The following is a 20,848-nucleotide window of genomic DNA, read 5'->3' on the forward strand; positions in this document are numbered from 1 at the left end:
TTGCTTCCTATGCCTCTGCTGTGAATTTCCATGAGAACGTGTTCACACCCTCTCTGGCTGGTAATGTGCTGCGTTGCAGCTATGTTGCTTCGGACTAGGATGGCTGTGCTTTTCTCACTGGGATCGGTGTATGTGACGTACCCCGCGAGTTTTGGTCGCGAGTTCGTTTCTTGAATTGCAATGATATCCGGTTTGTGTTCCGCATTATCTATGTATTGCTGTAATTCGCCTATTTTGTCCTTAATTCCTCGACAGTTCCATTGGGCTAAGATCGTTGTATTTTCCTTCCTATTTTTACGCCTGGCCGCCATCTTGGCTCAGGTTGGTAGTCGTGAGACTACTCGCCATGCACGGTTTTCCATACGGGGCTCCCTTTTTAGCTTTTTGAGTGGTTAGTATGAGCTGGTTGACATTAGCTTCTAGCGCGTCGAACTTGGCCATCTTCGACGTTATCAAGCCGATTTGGCTAGCAAGCTTCGTGACCATCTCGGTGAGGGCTTCAATGGGCTTGGCCCACGCCGGTTCCTCAGATGGACTCGATTCAATTTTCTCTGCCTCCATTGCTGTTACCGGGGGCTCCAGTTGAGCGTCCCTCTTGGCAATTTTGCGTTTTGTGACATCCTCGCTACTTTTCGATTTTTCTAATGCCTCCATGCGCGCAAGAAGCGCGCTGATTTGCTCATTTTGCTTAACAACAAGCGCTTTGAGTTGCATGCATTCCTCACAATCTTTCTTGGGAGTTTGGGGAAGCGGAGGGAAATCTTTGTTGCTAAGAGCGATAGGAGATCTAACTGCCCAGCCCACCTGTTTAGCGGCGTTCCTCGACGGTGTCTGGCTCCGGGTCTTCGACCTTGAGCGCGACTCCCGGCTGCGCCCGCTGCAGCTGCTGCCGGCCACGTCACCCGGCGACGACGCTCTCGAGCCCGGCTTTGACGCGCAGCTGCTGCTTCGCCCTCGTCCGCCTTCACGGGAAAGAGAGTGATTCCGGTACCCTGACGTAGCTGCTCCCTCCCGGCGTGGCGGTTTGGAGGCTTCTGCAGGCGTGTAGTTGGCATCTTTCCGCTCCCACCGGCGTTTCCGTACCACGTACGGGATCTTGAAGCGAGCTCTGCACACTTTGTCTGCAGTCAAATGTTCTCCTCCACAGAGGTCACACTTCGGGGTACACTTGTGCTGTTCATCGGGATTTCGAGCACCACATCCCCGGCAGATCCGGTCAGTTGGATTGGGGCAAACATCCATGCGGTGGCCCAGGCGACCGCACTGATAGCAGATATCTATCTGTTTTCTGTATAACGAGCATTTGGCGAGCAGGCCCCCGTAACGAACGTAGTTCGGCACTTTGGGTCCATTGAAAGCGATCACCACAGACGTCGTGTTAGCGATGCGGTTGGCCTCTACAGCAGCGGGATTATATTCGTTGACGATGTTCTCGTTGATTTCTTGAACCGTGTCTCCGAGGGGGACGCCTCGTATGACTCCCTTGGTCATGCCATGGGGGGCCGATTCGTAGGCGCTGACCTCGTGCTCATTTCCTTGGACGACAATCTTGGTGACTCCAACGTACCGGTTAGCATTTTCGCGCTTTGAAGTACTGATGACAACGATGTTTTGCTGGTAATTTGGGCATATCACGTCCCGGATCCATTCTTCTTTGGTGACTCCCGCCGCAGCATAAATGGCCCGGCCAACTTCCATATGGCCGACCTTGCTGATATTCAGACCCCCGCGTGGTCTCACCACGATCTTGGTATCGTCTCGGGGCAATGCAGGCATGCGCGCTCTCTTGATTAACGTATCTTTGGCGTTCTCGCGTCTATGACCGCCACCGGAGGGTTTTGATTGAAGTGCATTGGGTAGACCTAGGTCTCGCTGACGTGGTCGGGACTTGCGTTCACCGGCGATGCGCCAGCCCAGGGTCCTGGTTACTTCTTTGGGGTGAATATCCTCCCCCTCTATTTCAACACTCATGGGAGTGGCCATGATGCAGGTAGAGTTCGGAATAATGTTCCAGCAACGACCGCCCGTCGGCCGCGGCGGCTAGGCCAAGCGGTCGGCGAGCAAGCCTAGGCTTAGCGACGACTCGCCTTGGGTGGGCACACAATCGTCCTAAAGTCCCAAAAAATGGTCCCCTACCTTAAAGGTAGGTATCCTCGTGGTCCTGATGACTACACGGAACACTTGGTGCAAGAATTTTTGTAGCACAAGGTGATAATCCGGCACAGTCATCGAAAAACTGCGAAGCCGATGTGAAGCGCGTCCCACCGGTTATGCGCCTTCTTCTTCTTCCTACATGGTACAAGCATGGGTACGCCTTTTGCACCAACCTACGCGAACATATTTATGGGGATTCTAGAAACAGATTTCCTATCGCGCTACACTACCAAGTCCCACACATACCTACGATACATAGACGACATACTCATAATCTGGGGACAGGGCCAAGACAGTCTAGATAAATATGTATCCTTTCTAAATTCTGTTCACCCAACAATAAAATTCACATCAGAATCCTCAACTGAGCGCATAAACTTTCTGGACACAACAATATACATTGACAATGGTGAAATAAAGACAACGCTGTATAGGAAACCTTTCGACAAACAACAGTACCTAGAATATACCAGCCACCATCCCAGACATTGCAAACAAGGCATCTTTAAAGGCCAAGCCACACGACTACGTCGCATTTGCGTTGAAAACCAAGACTACATAGATAGACTCGATCACCTTAAAGAAACGCTATCAAACAGGAACCACCCAAACAGTGACCTTCAAACAGCTTACATCGCTGCAACCAAACTTGATCGAGCCGAGGTCCTCAAGCCCCGCCCGAAGATCACAAGAACAACAACGCCTCTTCTTACTACTAAATTCTCAAACGCACTCCCAAACGTGAATAACATCCTAAGTAAATACTACCCGATTCTCACCAGCAACCAGAAACTTAAGAAGATTTTTCCCGACCCTCCCAGAGTAGCCTTCAGACGCAACACTAATTTTAAAGATGTTCTTGTGCACGCCAAACTACAGAAAAAGAAGAAGTTGGGAACCAATCCCTGTGGTCGCCCCAGGTGCTCTACATGCAAACACATTCAATCCACCACTACAGTAAAAAGTACAGCGTCGAATTACACACACAAAGTAACTTCGGCTTTCACCTGCACATCAAGCAATGTAGTCTACTGTCTAGAATGCGCCGCTTGTAGCAAACAATACATAGGTGAGACCGGACAACAAATCAATACAAGACTCAATGGTCACCGCGCGGATACAAAACACAATTTACCCAAAGCAGTAGCCAGCCACTTTAATGAACATGGACATATGTTTGACAAAGCAAGGCTCTATATACTACAAACAAATTTCCGTTCCCCTCGCGAAAGAAAGTACACGGAATCATACCTCATACACAAGTTTAATTGCCTACACCCGACAGGAATTAATTTGGCACGCGGCAACTTAGAATCTTTAAAAGCTGTAACTTAAATCTGAAACTCTCATATCATCAACCAATACACAAAACACATTAGGCCACCAGCCAACTTTAATTCTTAACCTCACCTACTCTTTCACTTCGGAGGAAAAGGGGGGGGGAGAGGGGGGGAGAGAGGAAGAAGAGAAAAAGAGAAGGAAAAAAAAATCCTGCTTACTACTCAATTTAATGTACTCTTTCAGGATTTTACGTCTATACCAAGTGTACGATCCCCTTCTTCCATGTACAATTGCCCGCGCCCGCTTCTGCACGCGTCGCCCTCCTGTTTGCTATACCGATTTCGCCCCCCCCTTCCCCCTTAACCCTTTTTTAGTCCTTTTTTTTTTGAAACCCCCTCGACAACACATTCCGAAGTCAATATGCCTTTTTCGGCGCCTCAACCATCGCCTTCTGGATGCCGCCGTAACGACACCTACGTTAAGCGCGTGGGGCAGTGCCCCTTGAAAGACCATGGCGCTGCCTTTCATTCACCCCACACATTGCACCGCAGACTCCCCGTCGCCACCTTAACTATTTCAAAATTACTCGACCTATTGCTTGACCGGCCGTTCTAATGCCTCAAAAACATGCCGCCAACGACTACCCCGGATTACCTCCTAACCGTTCGCATCCCCAACACGCTCCCAAGCCCCCATATTTCTTAAAGATTTCATTTTTCTCTTTCTTTTTCTTTCACTCCCCCCCCCCCTTTTTTGTGTCTTGGTACGGCCCGGGCACCCCCCTGCTTTTTTCCCCCCCTTTTTTCTGCTTCTATTTCTTTTCTTTCCTCCCCGCGTGCCCACTCTCACGCTCTTGTCCCTTCGTCTTGAGAATGAGGCTCACAGACGTCGGACGACAGCGCCTGTCCCCTCTTGTAATCTCTCTCTTTAAAACCAGCCGCCAGCAACAACACCCGCACGTGACGTCACTGCACTAACCCTTTAAAACTAACACGCCGAGGATGACGAGGCCGCCTTTGACGAAGATAGGTCCACCTATCGAAACGTTGGCCAGCCTGTCTGAGGCACTTCAACCCTGTTTTTAAAAAAGTTTATACCACAGTGTGCCATTCCATCTGCCAGCCCCTTTCTTGTTTTTGGACTTTAGAATAGGTAGGCGTTTGGATGATAACTTGTTTGTTCTTACTCAGTGTATTGAAATATCAAAAGCAGAAAGCAGACCGTTGTATGTGGCCTTTTTGGACATTACAGGAGCATACGACAACGTAGACCGCAGCATTTTGTGGGATATTCTGGAAGGGGAAGGCTTAGGTAACGATTGTATACAGCTTTTGAGAGAGATTTACCTAGAAAATACTGTTTGCGTTGAATGGGAAGGGATGAGGAGCGCGGAGAAAGTTCATATCAACAAGGGACTGAGGCAGGGGTGCCCTTTATCCCCGCTGCTGTTTATGATGTACATGGTGAGGATGGAGAGGGCGCTAGAAGGAAGTAATATCGGGTTTAATCTCTCATACAAACAGGCAGGTACAGTAATAGAGCAGCAACTCCCAGGTTTATTTTATGCAGACGACATTGTGTTGCTCGCAAACAACCAAAGTGATTTGCAACGTCTGGCAAATATTTGTGGACAGGAAGGCAACAATTTAGGTTTGAAATTTAGTGTTAGAAAATCAGGTGTTATTGTATTCAATGAAAACAGTGAACAGACAGTGGAGATACAGGGCCAAGAAATACCTCGGGTAACAGAATATAAATACCTTGGTATATGGATAAACGAAGGCAACGGATATATGGAAACACAGGAAAAAACCATAACAGTCAAGGGGAAGAGAAATGCAGCCCTAATGAAGCACAGAGCGCTATGGGGATACAAGAGGTACGAGGTCCTCCGAGGTATGTGGAAAGGGGTAATGGTTCCAGGACTTACTTTTGCAAATGCGGTTGTTTGCTTTAAATCAGGGGTACAATCAGGACTCGACGGGAACCAAAGGTCAGTGGGTCGCCTCGCATTGGGCGCTCACGGGAAGACTACAAATGAAGCTGTGCAAGGGGATATGGGCTGGACTAGTTTTGAAGTGAGGGAAGCTCGCAGTAAAATTGAGTATGAAGAACGGCTGAGGAATATGGAGGAAAGTAAATGGGCTGGGAGAGTGTTCAGGTATCTGTACAGGCAAAACATTGATTCACAGTGGAGGAAAAGAACTAGGAAGCTTACCAGCAAGTATGCGGCCTGTGGGGTGGGCAACACAGCAACAAAGAAGGTCAAGCGGAAAGTCAGAGAGGCTGAATTAATCTCATGGGTGGCGGCAATGGAAAAGAAACCTGCCATGAGTAACTACTTAAGGGGAAAAAACGAAATTAGGAAAGAAACCATTTATGATAACTCACAGGGAAGCTCATTACTTTTCGAAGCGAGATCGGGATGCCTTAGAACACGCACGTATAAAGCGAGATATAAGAAGGAAGAAGAAGCATGTGCTTGCTGCGGTAAAGCTAGGGAAACGACGGAGCATATTTTATTAGAATGTGAAGACATCTATCCAGCGGTCGATTTAGGCACCACTGGCCTCCTTGAAGCCCTTGGGTACAGTGTACTAGAATAGGGTACCTTGGGTTCAGCGGGAGCCATAGAGTTTCTCACTATATTACAATATAGTGAGAAACTCTATGGCGGGAGCCTCCTTCCTCCGTGGCGGGAGCAGTGGAAAAGCAAACAGGTCCGCAATAGACATCAGTAAGAGGCGATTGGAGGATTGATGGAAGAAAAGTAGGGAAACGACAAAGGACGGAGACGTACAAAAGCACAGTTCGCAATAGGGTATCCGAAAATTTGGACGTGGTAGTTCATAGTGTGTTTTTTTTTTTCACATGGGTTAACCTAGGTAGGATATTAGGCAGCATAGTAGCAAGAGCTTGGTGGCGCAAGCCACCGCCCCGTTCCAAAGGGGACGCTCATAACATCCATCCATCCATCCATCGTCTGGTACGCGGTGGGCGGCTGTGCAACGAAATAATCCAAACGCCAGTGAATTTAATCCAGACACAACGGAATTCAAGAACTTTTGGATTTCAAGCCTTCTGAAAATTTGTGAACATATTATGAGTTAACACCTTGAAAATGAAAGAGCGAGGTGATAGATCAGTAGCTATCCTGCCACGGTACTGACGACAACTTTTGGAGGTTTTGAAGCGAAAAGCTTCAGCCGGCGTATGTCGGAATTGGCTCCGTAAGCATGTTCGGAGTCAAATTGGCTCCGTAAGCATGTTCGGAGTCGAATTGGCTCCGTAAGCGTGTTCGGAGGCGGCGCAGGTGGCCACTGCCGCGCGCTTGGCGTCATCGTTTGACGTTCGCCGCAAGCGCGTGTTTATCGCAGAGGCCGACTTATAACCGCTTGCCGGAGAATAGACGTGCGCATTCAACATGGAAGGAAAAGAGAGTGATACTACCGATACAGAAAGCTGTGTTTATGGCTGTACAGAAATCGCAAGACAATGTGCCCAACAATGATGAATAAAGAAGTTTAATAATCCTGCATAACTTATGGTATATATCATTGATAAGCAATTTGCATAACTAAACAAGGCACATATATAGCATAAACATAAGCTAACCAAAGCATATCCATAAGTGAAACCGTGAGCATAACCATAGGCTAAACCGTAAGCATATCCATAATTTAAGCCATCAGCATATTCATAAGTTAAACCGTAAGCATATCCATAGGCTAAATCATAAAGCATAACCATAAACTAAACCTTTAGCATAAAGGCTAAATCATAAAGCATAACCGTAAGCTAAATCATTCGCATCACCGAACCTTTTCCCTTTGAGAAATCCAGGCTTAACTTTTGCTAAGCCCCAGCCATTTTTTTTTATTTTCTACTTCGTTATGAGAATGACACAGCAGATGATAATTCTCGAAATTAATTGAGAGGAAACGTCAGCATGAGTACGTCGAGTTAATGGTACACATGCGATTTCGTCATGGCTATCAAACGAAGCAATAAAGGTTGATTCGATGATAATCACGAGGCCCTTGCCAGGAGGCTTCGGTGGCTAGCGAATACGATTCACTATTCTACTGCCATATCCGCATCCTCCAATCAAAGACCTAGTCATCAGTACCATTAAAACAGTCATGAATACCACTTAATTGCATAACTGATATGGTCGAGTCACTAGTGATCACAAGTGAAATACAATGTGCAGTTCGGGGTTCTTGGTGTTTCGCGCAACATAACGTCATTTACATGCGATGAAATACCATAACACGAGTGACTCACTATGCCTATATAAACTCGTATTCTTAAGTCACTGGCGAATATTATTCGCTTATTTTACTATCCCTGAGACAGCTTTCCCTCGTGAGTGCCGTCAGTTATCAATGAAACTGCAAAAGGACGAGCATTCTTGCGTTACCACTGCCAACTAATACCGCCGAGTTTTTATCATCACTAGTGATGCGCTCATTGCGATGTTCTCGAATTTTCATGCTGAATAGCGTCATAGATATAAAATGAAATGTCATTCAGACGGCTATTCACTAACTATAATTTATTAACTATAGGAGATTCTAAGATTGATTCACTCTAGTGATAAATAATCACTTTGTGTAGTTTGATGGTCACAGCCATCATATATGCACGCCGTCAATAGCATAAATTAAAGTCTCAATAAATGATAGTTTTAATGAGTCAACATTGCTAGCTGGCATTGCAGAGCCATTAATGATCACTAGCAATAAGCTCTGTTCGGTGTTCTTGCACATTTATGATGCATAGCGTTATGCATGTCAAATGAAACTTTCAAACAATAACCCACTTACGATCATTTACGATCAGTGAGCATTTGGTCTGCTACCATTGCTACCTGATAGTGAACAAGGATTTGTGATCACTAGTGACACAATGTTGTGCCACTAGTGATCACTAGCGACTAGTGACGTTACGTTGCGCAAAACACCAAGACCCCCGAACTGCACATTGTATTTCACTTGTGATCACTAGTGATTCGACCATATCAGTTATGCAATTAAATGGTATTCATGACTGTTTTAACGGTACTGATGACTAGGTCTTCGATTGGAGGCTGCGGATACGGCAGTAGAATAGTGAATCGTATTCGCTAGCCACCGAAGCCTCCTGGCGAGGGCCTCGTGATTATCATCGAATCAACCTTTATTGCTTCGTTTGACAGCCATGACCAAATCGCATGTATACCATTAACTCGACGTACTCATGCTGACGTTTCCTCTCAATTAATTTCGAGAATTGTCATATGCTGTGTCATTCTCATAACGAAGTAGAAAATAAAAATGGCTGGGGCTTAGCAAAGGTTAAGCCTGGATATCTCAAAGGGAAAAGGTTCGGTGATGCGAATGATTTAGCTTACGGTTATGCTTTATGATTTAGCCTATGGATATGCTTACGGTTTAACTTGTGAATATGCTGATGGCTTAAATTATGGATATGCTTACGGTTTAGCCTATGGTTATGCTCACGGTTTCACTTATGGATATGCTTTGGTTAGCTTATGTTTATGCTATATATGTGCCTTGTTTAGTTATGCAAATTGCTTATCAATGATATATACCATAAGTTATGCAGGATTATTAAACTTCTTTATTCATCATTGTTGGGCACATTGTCTTGCGATTTCTGTACAGCCATAAACACAGCTTTCTGTATCGGTAGTATCACTCTCTTTTCCTTCCATGTTGAATGCGCACGTCTATTCTCCGGCAAGCGGTTATAAGTCGGCCTCTGCGATAAACACGCGCTTGCGGCGAACGTCAAACGATGACGCCAAGCGCGCGGCAGTGGCCACCTGCGCCGCCTCCGAACACGCTTACGGAGCCAATTCGACTCCGAACATGCTTACGGAGCCAATTTGACTCCGAACATGCTTACGGAGCCAATTCCGGCATACGCCGGCTGAAGCTTTTCGCTTCAAAACCTCCAAAAGTTGTCGTCAGACCCGTGGCGGGATAGCTACTGATCTATCACCTCGCTCTTTCATTTTCAAGGTGTTAACTCATAATATGTTCACAAAGTTTCAGAAGGCTTGAAATCCAAAGCTTCTTGAATTCCGTTGTGTCTGGATTAAATTCACTGGCGTTTGGATTATTTCGGCTGGCGTTCGGATTAAATTGAGTGGCGTTTGGATTAAATTGAGTGGCGCTCGGATTAAAATCACTGGCACTTGGATTAAATTGACTGGCGCTTAGATTAAATTGACTGGCGCTCAGATTAAATTGACTGGCGCTTGGATTAAATTGAGCGGGAAAACCTGTAGTACGGCAGCTGTTGTGTTGTGACGAACTGCTTGTCTAGTTGATGATTTTTGCTAACACAGTGACTGTGATATCACAAGGCTTTGATCGGTCACTTCGCTCCAAAAGCTGACTGCCCGAACCTAAAAAATGTCGGAGCGTGTAGTCCGCGCGCTGCTCTCTAAAATAGCGTTAAATACCCGCTCATATTGCCTTTTTCAAGCAGATTATTATATCACATTGTGTATAGAGTTCGCAAAGTACTCAACAGTTTCATTGTACACGTTGTAAAATTCGCTTCTGTCCTCTTTAGAAACTTGAAACCACCGTAATGTTCGACGAGAGAATGATTACCACTCATTTGAACTCTTAAAAGTTGTCCGTGAATGCGTCGCGAGTTGGAAAAGTGAATTACGCACGGAGCAATACGTATGCAGAATTGACCCAAGTACTGGTGGAGGTGACTCACCAGCTCGCAAGTTTTCCAATTTGGCAATGCATCACCACTCAAGCACAGTTTCATTGACTGAGTGCTTAGCACTAGGCTACACTTGATGTCACCACCCAAAAAGTGAGGGCAATAATGGTACTGAGTTGTCTTATTTCAATCCAAATACTTAAATTGTGCAAGCATGTAATCCAGCTACAGTAACAAATCTCTAAATTGGTCGCAGCTCTCTCTTCTCAGTTCTTCAGAGATCCTTCCATAAACATGGAATTTTTTAGCTCCTGCTGTATGGCACCGTATAGCACCAATAAAACAATAAAGCTTTGGAGAAGTAACCATGTAGCTATGAACGAGAAATCAGTCTCTCTAGAGGCCACTGTGCGACTATGATGTTCAGAGCAATGAAGAATGGGTCACCATCATCATCCCGTTTACAACATTAAATATTTTCCTATTTTTGCACACTTCTCCACTTTACACAAAGGACAGCCTTATATGAAAGCTATGACATCCTGCCACACTTAATCATCTAAGAAAGCTAATGAATATTACAGACAGCATCAAAGAGAAGAAAAATTGAGACATGGAAACTATGGGAATGCTGATGTCTACTTTTGAGCTCTCATTTATTGTAAGGATACTCTAGGTTCACACGTGATGTCTGTGATGAGAAAGGAAGTAGTTGGGCAAGGATGTCAGCTGCTATGGGGTGCGATTTATTAGAAAGTATAGACTGCATTAGTATCTATGCGAGTAGTGTGCTCCCTGAACAGCGAAGCTATTTTAGCCTACAAAAGCTGCGTTCAGGATATTTCTTTTGCTTCAATTGTTCGTTTATTATGTAATTATATGTTCCTGTTACTTTGACTGTGCTAAGGCAGTCAGTGGGTGGTAATACAACTTTATGAATGCTTGTGCCTATATTTTATAATGAAAATAGTGCTTTGGTTGTAAAGATGCATATTCGCATATTAACGCCGTCACATACATTAAAAGAAGGTCCCACTGCGAACGATACTCTTGCTTGTGATTTTGAGGCATCAGTGAAGAACTCGCTAGTTCTAGATAATGCAGTTCTATATAGGCACACCAAGCACATGCTTGGAAGTTTTAGGTGTTGCACTCTCTGCCCTGCCAGGTGCAAGGTGAATTTGGAAACTGCTTAGAAGGGGTCACTAACCGATTTTCAAGGCTTGATATGTCCAATATCTAGCAGCAATGGTCCCAACAGGTATTGTTAATGGCAGTCTCCATGTTGGCCGTGTAAGCAAAAAAAAGAAAGACTTGCAAAAAGTCTCAACATGTTGAAAAGTTCAAGCACACTACTGTAACTGTCGCTTCGATCAAGAAAGCATGGTGCCGACACTAGCGATCAAACTCCATGTCAGCACTATGCTTCGGTTCAAACAAAGGTTGTCTCGAACGAAGCAAAACCGTCAAAGCCATCACCCGATGTCCCAAGAGGTCCACGTTGGGCAGCTAGATGTGGGCTCTCACACATGGCCTCGGGAGAAAGTAATGACAACACTGGTCGTGCAAATAATCACAATAGTACTTATTGCACCTTTCATACACTAATTCCTGCTTGCCGAATTGTTACCCACAGAATATGCCGATGGACATGCGACAAAACTAGGAAGTCAGACTCACCATGACTGGATATGGAACGAAAATGTTCACCCCATACTGACAACCAAGGCCTGGTTGTTCACGTGTAGTCATGCGAATGATGGCACATGCGAACAAACACGGAACGGTGCTGCTGCGCCGGCGTGTGAGCGCCTCATGCAGGGCCAAATTTGAACCAGCGGGTGTATATCTCTCCAATCTCTGCTTCACACCACATGTGTTTGCGCAGGTTTCGCACAGCATGCATGTGTGTCTGTGTATGGACGTCTCACTCGAAGGACAAGTGCACGATGCACACACTTCAATCTGCCTTTAAGCTCTGTGCAGCTGACGAATATTTTCGTGGCTGCAATGTCGCAGAAGGGCAGAGACTTCTTAGCCATGTAGGTGACGTGGAGCAGTTTTAAGGAAATGAAATCGTATGTGCCACCAGAAAAATCGTCGGCATACATTGTGTGTTGGCTGAAGTCCTTCTTGCAGTTTTCTGCAAAATGTTTGCTATAAGTCCGTGTTGTCTCTATTGGCAACCAACAGACTTCCATCAGCACTGTGCTGAAGTAAGCAAATTATATCGCCACATGGCACAAATATGACAAGCGTATACAACTTTAATTAGTACATGCCCTATAACGTAGAATAGAGGCAGCAGCGTAAATAGCTTGGCAATATTTTAACAGTGGTCAAGAGACAGGAGTTGAATGATTTCTGCTTCAGCAATGCCAAAGCGACCAAGATGCGGGCGTGTATCTCCCACTAACTCGGTTGAGTTGTGCAGTTGTGATGCAGGAATGAACTCCCCTCATGGCCAAGGCATCGTGCACATATTCAATTTCTCGGCACACGTTAACCTCGACCACTGCTAGCGCATGCAATGGAAGTTGTTTCCATTCTTGGGCAGCTAGTGCACACCCAAACAAAACACGAGAAAGAAGACAGGACAAGCGTTGATCTAACAAATGAAAGTTTTTATTTGAAGAAAATGATTATATACCCTGTATTCATGAAATTCATGTGAATAACCAGTAAAAATCATCATACACTCAAGAGTGATCAATGAACGAGATCGTTTCATTTGCCAGTTGTTTACTTACTTTGTTCAGCACGCCCCAGTAATCCATGTGTGTCGCCTGCCTTTTTCATACTATTTTCATGGAATAGGTAGAATTTCACTGTTGGCATTAACCCTTTCATGATGTTTACTTTGCTCTTGTGGCAGTTGATAAAGCAATATTAATTGGGTGTGTAATTGGGATAATTGTGTTTCAAACTGCGACTATACGTCCGCAGCTGTGAGTAATTTCCTTGTGGGAATATTAATTTCCAGTCTTTGCAAAGGGCGCAAACAAGAGACCTTACGCACGCAGCGCAAGCGAAGTGCGAGCACAGAGGAGAGGTGCTGGCGAGCACGACCTCGAAGGGAAGTGACGTAAACGTACACCCGTGGGAGGCGAAATTCTTCTGCCAGGTGAGAAATGAGCGCTCGCGTATAGGATGAAACTTGACGTGGGGACGTCTATTCCAGTGTGATGCTGCTATAGTAGGGTAAAACTTTAAAAAGAAGGGGAGGCCTCACCCAGATGACCGAAGCGCGGCAGCCAATTTCCTCCACGAGTAAAGTAGTTCTGCTCAAAAAATTGTGCTGCGAAAACGCGCAATACTCCGTATAAATAAAGACTTTTGTATTTTGATGACTGGCTTGGTAGAGCTCTTATGATTGGAAAGCAACAGGACACGTTGGATTGCGAGAGAAAGATAACCCTGTGCCTTCTACAATGCTGCACATCGTCTGCTTATTAGCTTCACTGCAAGAGATAAAAGTAGAAAGGGCACTTCTGCGTGGCCTTCGCCCTGGTTTACATGTACATAGTCCATCGTCCGCTAACCCTCAGTTAGTGTCTTGGAATTCCAGTTTTCTTTCTTTGCGTTCCCAATTCGTATGCTATGATTCTGCGGATTCGTCTGCAGTCGACGTCACCTCAGGAGTCCCACAGGGATCCGTCCTTGGCCCTCTAGTATTCTTATTGCTTATTAACGACCTTTTAGACCATGTTACTTCAAAAATACGCCTCTATGCAGATGATTGTGTTATGTACAGCCCAGCTGACTCACTCGCTGATCAACAGCACCTTAAAGATGTCTTTTTTTCTTTTTGTGACTGGTGTGCTACTTGGAAAATGAGCATAAATTTTGATAAAACTGTTATGTCTTTTACTAACAGACACATGCCCGTATGTTATGATTATATATGCAACGGTGTGCCACTAACACGAGTTTTTCAATACAAATATTTAGCCGTCATTTTTACACCCACCTTGTCTTGGTCTAAACATATAGATTACATTTGTAGTAAAGCGTTAAAAATACTTGGTTACATCCGCCGGACGTTGTCTCCTGCTCCGAGGGACACTAAATTAGTAGCATGCAAAACACTGAATCGGCCAATTTTATAATATGCTTCCTCCGTATGGAACCCATATAAACAATTTGAAATTAATTGTATTGAGTCGGTCCACAGGAAGGCTATTCGTTTTGTTTACCGTCGCTTCGACCGAGACTTTTCACCGTCAGCTGCTCTTACGGAATTACACCTCCAGTTTCTTTCTAGATGGCAGCACATCGAATCTCTGAAGATTTGCTATTCTTATAAGAACTCTCTTTCTCACCTATCTGTCACCCTTTTAACGCCTGCTTGCACAACTTCAACTAGAACTTAGCATGCCTCTAATATCAGACCACTCCATCCACGCACTAACACTTTCAAATAGTTTCTTCCCCCGCATGATTGAACAGTGGAATTCATTACCTGCCGAAGTTCGTTTGTTACCCATATCTCAATTTTTAAATGCTATTACTGATGTACAGTTCCTTCACATTTTATATTTCTATGCTCTTCTTTCTGCATATCATAATCAGTTTTCCTCGCATGCACACCCACTCCTGCCATAGCCCTAACGAGCTGCAGTATGTATAAATAAATAAAAGTAAATTAATTTACTACTCCTTTTCCAAGCTTAACGTGGATCAGTTGCTAATTACCAATTAGTTTTAAAAAATGCATTTATCGAGACCATTACAAACCTGGGCCGAGAATACTCTATCGATAGAGGCAGGAAAGATACAAAAATGCTTCATTCATAACTTTATATAGGTACTCTTGGTTTTAAATACCATAAGATTTGAATTTTTTGTTTTGTGTTTTCACAAACTTATTTTCAAGAATGTGATAGGTTTCTTTTTTTTATTCGTTGTCAGTTTTTTTTTTTTGCAAGCCTGCAGTCTTGCTAGTTCACGTAGCGCAGCATCAGCGATGCTCACTCCAGACTTCATTCGGCGGATCACTGCTCAACATAAACGCACATGGCACAAATCGTGCATCATAAGCTCACAATAATTTTTCCAGCATAATAGACCACAACAAACAGTTTAGGAATTCACTCCAACGATGGGCAGAGACACACAACTGATGCGATTTGGCCTTTCGAAGTGCAGGCGGTCATCTTCGCTCTCCATTACCGGCGTTAATGCCCGTTCGGCTCGTAATGCCAGTCTAGAGTGCACGCCCCTTTTTTCTGAAGTTGTACCCGACTATAGGCCTCGCAACAGTCTCACACAAGCATGGATCGGCGCGCGCGCGCACAGGACATCCACCCCGCTCGCCGAGCCCGGGCCAAAGAGGAACAGCCTTCTCCCTTTTGTGCCCAAGTAACCCCGCCATTAGGTGGCGTTGGCAGCGCAACACTCGTCCCATCTCTCGTACTACTCTGCAACCACACCAAGCTCTGCCGTAAAGCCAGGCAGCGAAGTCGGATTACAGAAGCCACGCAGGGAAAACAATATCAGGGGATGTATGAGAGTCTCATCTCCACGAATTGTTCACATTGAATGGAATATGAATCGAAAAGAGCCAGAAATTGTTTTCAAAAGAAGAACTATTATCAAAATATGCATTAAAGTATGTGCAAATCCTTGTGTTCATAAGATTGGCAAGTTCCCATCGTTCCGCTGCCTGTTAAGAAGCATCGTTTACTAAAAGCACAAACGGAGCATACGGAAAAAATGGGGAATTTGCTCGCACACAAAGGCTCTTTGGAAAGTGCAAATGATCCCTGTAGTCGAGACGGGACGGTCTAGCTCCCTGAGCAACGTATACAGCCTCTACAACGCAAGTCCTCACATTTCATGTCTATACTATGCCCACAGGGTAGACATTCATCATACTTTTGCTTCCATTTGAGGTTTATTTGTGCGCAGGTACTGTTTTAAGTGTTCAAAGGCTATTCGAAAAATATTTTTACTTACTAAGCGCCTATTCAAAAGCATCAAATATTCACACACCCTTAATCAAAACAGTTAATTCTTGGATATATTATCTTAAAAACATGCCCTGTGCACAATTTTGTTGGTGAGGAAATCCCTTATGAGAGACTGGCACAGCTGCAATTAAAAAGGTTTCCAAATGTTGAAAAAAAGGATTGACCAAATTCCTTGCCTTCTGTGCACAAATGTACTATACAGTGAAGGTATTATTGTATGTTCGATTCAAAGTGTAAATTTTATACAAATATTCCTGCAGATATATGTCGCATTAGTGCTTATAGGAATGCTAATACATTAGTTGAAATAAAATGTAGGAATTAATTAGGCATGGGAAACTCAAGAAAAATTACTCATGTATATTAATTACAAGTGCCTTCTGTGCTAATAATGAACTGCCAACTATCATCACTGAACTTCTCTCACGTCGTTCGATACAATAAAATGATAGCATAACTATATTACATAACTATACTGAAATACCGAGAACAGACACTGAATACTCAACACAGGCATTTCTTTGGTGCTTTGATGAAACAGACAATGGAAAGTGCTGGCTGCACTGTTTTTATCATGGAAAAAAATATAAAATATTCAATTGCTTTTAAAATGTGCCAATCTATCAAATGTGGTGCGAGTAGAATCAGAAAAGACTCTTCAGGATGAACCACGTATACAAGAACCTAGAGGCAATAAATACATGAATAGGTCTAACAAAACAAGTTCATATGTGCCAAAAAACAATGGTGAAAAAAATACAGAACTTAGGAAGTAGATTATTCAGACATCTGTAATGTAATAAGTATTACAATGAACATGCATATTTTGTAGGGGCATGCAAACAGCAATTTTTGAGATCGAAACAAATATTGAATACTTTTCAAATAATGAAAAGTCACAACATAAAAAGCAAATAGCTAATTTTACTGTCTTCATGATATTGAGTTTTAATTGTATCTTAAATATTTTCTCAGTTGTAACAGCTTTGTTTCGGTCAGTTTTCATCATTTCTTTTGCTCTATGTTCTATGACATACTCAGAAAAGATCTAGAGAAAAGATTGTGACCGAAAAAAAGTGCTTCTTTCAGGGACCATTTAGGAGCACATGGAAACACTTTTGCTAACTAATGCAGCAGAACACTATGCAACATGCAACGCGTCCGCAATTTTTAAAAGTCACTCTAGTTCAACGTGGTTGTTGACCTACCCTACACTAGTGTGGTGATGTGCTCTCTTATGTGCGCTCAAGTGATGAGACCGCGTAAAGGACTTGAAGCAGATGGGGCAACTGTATGGCCGGTCACCTGTATGAACACGCTGGTGTACATTCAGGGCATTCTTCAATGAAAACCTCCGAGGGCACGAAGGGCAACGAAATGGCTTCTCGGTTCTGTGGGAGTGCAGGTGGGCTTTCAGGCCGCTCTTCTGCGAGAAGCTCCGAGTGCATGAAGGGCAGTCAAATGGCTTCTTGCCTGTGGGTGTGCAGGTGGGCTTCCAGGTGGGCCTTTTGTGAGAAGCTCCGAGAGTACGAAGGGCAGTCAAATGGCTTCTCGCCTGTGTGGGTGCGCAGGTGGATTTTCACGTCTTTTTTTCGTGAGAAGCCCTGAGAGCATGAAGGGCACTGATATGGTTTCTCGCCTATTTGGGTGCGCAGGTGGGCTTTCAGGCCACTCTTCTGTGAGAAGCTCCGAGTGCATGAAGGGTAGTCAAATGGCTTCTTGCCTGTGGGTGAGCAGGTGAGCTTTCAGGTTGCCCTTTATTGAGAAGCTTCGAGAGCACGAAGGGCAGTCAAATGGCTTCTCGCCTGTGTGAGTCCGCAGGTGGATTTTCAAGTCTTGTTTTCCTGGGAAGCCCTGAGAGCATGAAGGGCACTGATATGGCTTCTCGCCTGTGTGGCTGCACAGGTGGGCTTTGAGGCCGCTCTTCTGTGAGAAGCTCCGAGTGCATGAAGGGCAGTGAAATGGCTTCTCGCCTGTGTGGGTGCGCAGGTGGGCTTTCAGGACGCTCTTCTGCGAGAAGCTCCGAGTGCATGAAGGGCAGTCAAATGGCTTCTCGCCTGTATGAGTCCGCAGGTGGATTTTCACGTCATTTTTTCGTGAGAAGCCCCGAGAGCATGAAGGGCACTGATATGGCTTCTCGCCTGTGTGGGTGCGCAGGTGGCATTTCAGGTCGCTCTTCTGTGAGAAGCTCCGAGTGCATGAAGGGCACTGATATGGCTTCTCGCCTGTGTGGGTGCGCAGGTGGCATTTCAGGTCGCCCTTCTGTGAGAAGCTCCGAGTGCATGAAGGGCACTGATTTGGCTTCTCGCCTGTGTGGGTGCGCAGGTGGATTTTCACGTCTTTTTTTCGTGAGAAGCCCCGAGAGCATGAAGGGCACTGATATGGCTTCTCGCCTGTGTGGGTGTGCAGGTGGACTTTCAGGCCGCTCTTCTCTGAGAAGCTCCGAGTGCATGAAGGGCAGTCAAATGGCTTCTCGCCTGTGTGGGTGCGCAGGTGGGCTTTCAGGTGGGCCTTTTGTGAGAAGCTCCGAGTGCATGAAGGGCAGTCAAATGGCTTCTCGCCTGTGTGGGTGCGCAGGTGGGCTTTCAGGTGGGCCTTTTGTGAGAAGCTCCGAGTGCATGAAGGGTAGTCAAATGGCTTCTCGCCTGTGTGGGTGCGCAGGTGGGCTTTCAGGCTGCCCCTTTGTGAGAAGCTCCGAGAGCATGAAGGGCACTGATATGGCTTCTCGCCTGTGTGGGTGCGCAGGTGGATTTTCACGTCTCTTTTTCGTGAGAAGCGCCGAGAGCATGAAGGGCACTGATATGGCTTCTCGCCTGTGTGGGTGTGCAGGTGGACTTTCAGGCCGCTCTTCTCTGAGAAGCTCCGAGTGCATGAAGGGCAGTCAAATGGCTTCTCGCCTGTGTGGGTGTGCAGGTGGGCTTCCAGGAGGGCCTTTCGTGAGAAGCTCCGAGAGCATGAAGGGCAGTCAAATGGCTTCTCGCCTGTATGAGACCGTAGGTGGACATTCAGATAACACTTGTGTGAGAAGCTCCGAGAGCACGAAGGGCATTTAAATGGCTTCTCGCCAGTATGGATGCTGGCATGTGCTTCCAGAAGAAATAGTTCATCAGCCACATAGTCACATAGCTGACATCGGTGGAAGCATCCTTGCTTTAAGTTGTCACATTCGGCAGTTGATGGAGAAATAGAAGGCCTCGATGCTGCACAAGTAAAACAAAAATAAATAAAAGTTATGAAATGCCAAAAAGAAACACAAATGCTAAGTTTAATGACAAGCTTTTTTTATTGATTTGGGAAATCTTGAGGGTGATTTTAAGTACAATGAAACAAAGAACTGCTAATGGTCCTTTTTAATTTAAAAAATATTTCTGCATTTGAATGCCTCATGACCCCCTTTGTGACGTCCACCTATTAAAATTATGTTTCGGAAACGCAAAAGATTCCAAAGTGAGAGAATGTGGAATGCTTGAAGACGTTCACAAATTTGTTGTACCTTAGGGAACAGTTTAAAAGTACTTTGACCCAGCTTGCTCTCTGATCCTTAATGAGCACTCACATAATAGCCTGGCCTGAGAGGTGGCCTTCAAAGCTGTGCTTGTGCAAAAAGCTCTGATAGCAGAAGTGCCAATCAAGTGGCTTCTCCTCCATGTGGTCAATTAGGAGAGTGTGTTCTTTGGCTCTGACGTATGCCACCGCGTTTCCTGCCAGGGGCTCATGCCCCGGAGTCCAGAGTGTGTATGTCTGAGAAGTATTTGCAGCTAGAAATGCATTTTAAAGCCGTAAAACAGACATTTGGAGCAGGTTTTCAAAGCAATTGCAAACTATACTAAACACAGTTTTTACAATGTGAAAGAAGTAAGTGGTCACTACGCAATCCAAACACTAAAAACAACCCACCCCCTTATTGCAGTGCTCGCTGTAGACTGACAAAGCGGTGTTGCCTAAGATGTGCTTGAAAACCACTTCAGTGGCTTAGAAAAGCATGAAAGCACTTAGACATGTCACCAGCAGACTTCAGAGAAGTTTTTAGAACATTCACCATGACCTTGCTGCTATACATGTATTCTTTAATATGGAGATATTTGTGAAAATCAACCATGCTAATAATACAGCACACTCTAAATAAAGGCACACCCTCCTTCTTTACCTTTCTACATGGAATTGGCTAATCTTTCTTTCTTTCTTTTTTTTGCGCTCCCACAAGGCCGTTATTTCCACTCTATACAAGTTTTTAATAGTTCAAGTATGGGTAATTTTGTTAAAACAAATGCTGTCCATGCAAATAGTTGCTTGCATAGGTAGTTTATCTGCTCTGGCAGACAACTTTTCAGACAGAGCTGGCAAACAAAAATGTTTTCTTTTTTATTTGACGATTTATGGCATATATATGTTAACATTAAATATTTGAGTGATCATGTTGAAAAAAAAAACGACATTTTGTTGAAAAAAAAAACGACATACTGACACACTACACGAAACAAAGAGAAGCATACCCACAACCCCACAAACAACTCGACAGGTCTCAAGAAACAGATTGGAGAAGATTGCAAACCAGAACGTTCCGAAACCCAGTACACTTAAACAGAATAAATTCAACACAATATCCAGACGCAAGCTGCAAGCTCTGCAAACACGAACACGCAGACTTGGCACACATCTTGTGGAAGTGCACACAGATCGGTTCAGTATACGTAGAGGACAAGATAGAACCGGACCTTCTCGAGGAGCGATGGCTAAGCGCTCTGACT

General features: G+C 44.8%; 1 protein-coding gene across 9 annotated transcripts in view; it reads right to left on the reverse strand.

Moving 5' to 3' along the window:
* Positions 1–20,848, reverse strand: part of LOC139048782 (zinc finger protein 84-like) — a 208,407-nt gene that overhangs the window by 133,614 nt on the left and 53,945 nt on the right. For 3 of the 9 annotated variants that reach the window (XM_070523404.1, XM_070523405.1, XM_070523402.1), the window contains one exon: positions 17,531–19,300. The exons of 5 other annotated variants lie outside the window; for them this stretch is intronic. In XM_070523404.1, the coding sequence (XP_070379505.1) occupies positions 17,808–19,300 (1,493 nt within the window). In that variant the 3' untranslated portion in view covers positions 17,531–17,807. Of the gene's footprint in view, positions 1–10,179; positions 10,273–17,530; positions 19,301–20,848 lie in introns of those variants that run through there. One more of the 9 variants, XM_070523412.1, reaches the window with a different exon arrangement.

This window comes from Dermacentor albipictus, chromosome 8, assembly GCF_038994185.2.
Source record: "Dermacentor albipictus isolate Rhodes 1998 colony chromosome 8, USDA_Dalb.pri_finalv2, whole genome shotgun sequence".
Classification (NCBI taxonomy): domain Eukaryota; kingdom Metazoa; phylum Arthropoda; class Arachnida; order Ixodida; family Ixodidae; genus Dermacentor; species Dermacentor albipictus.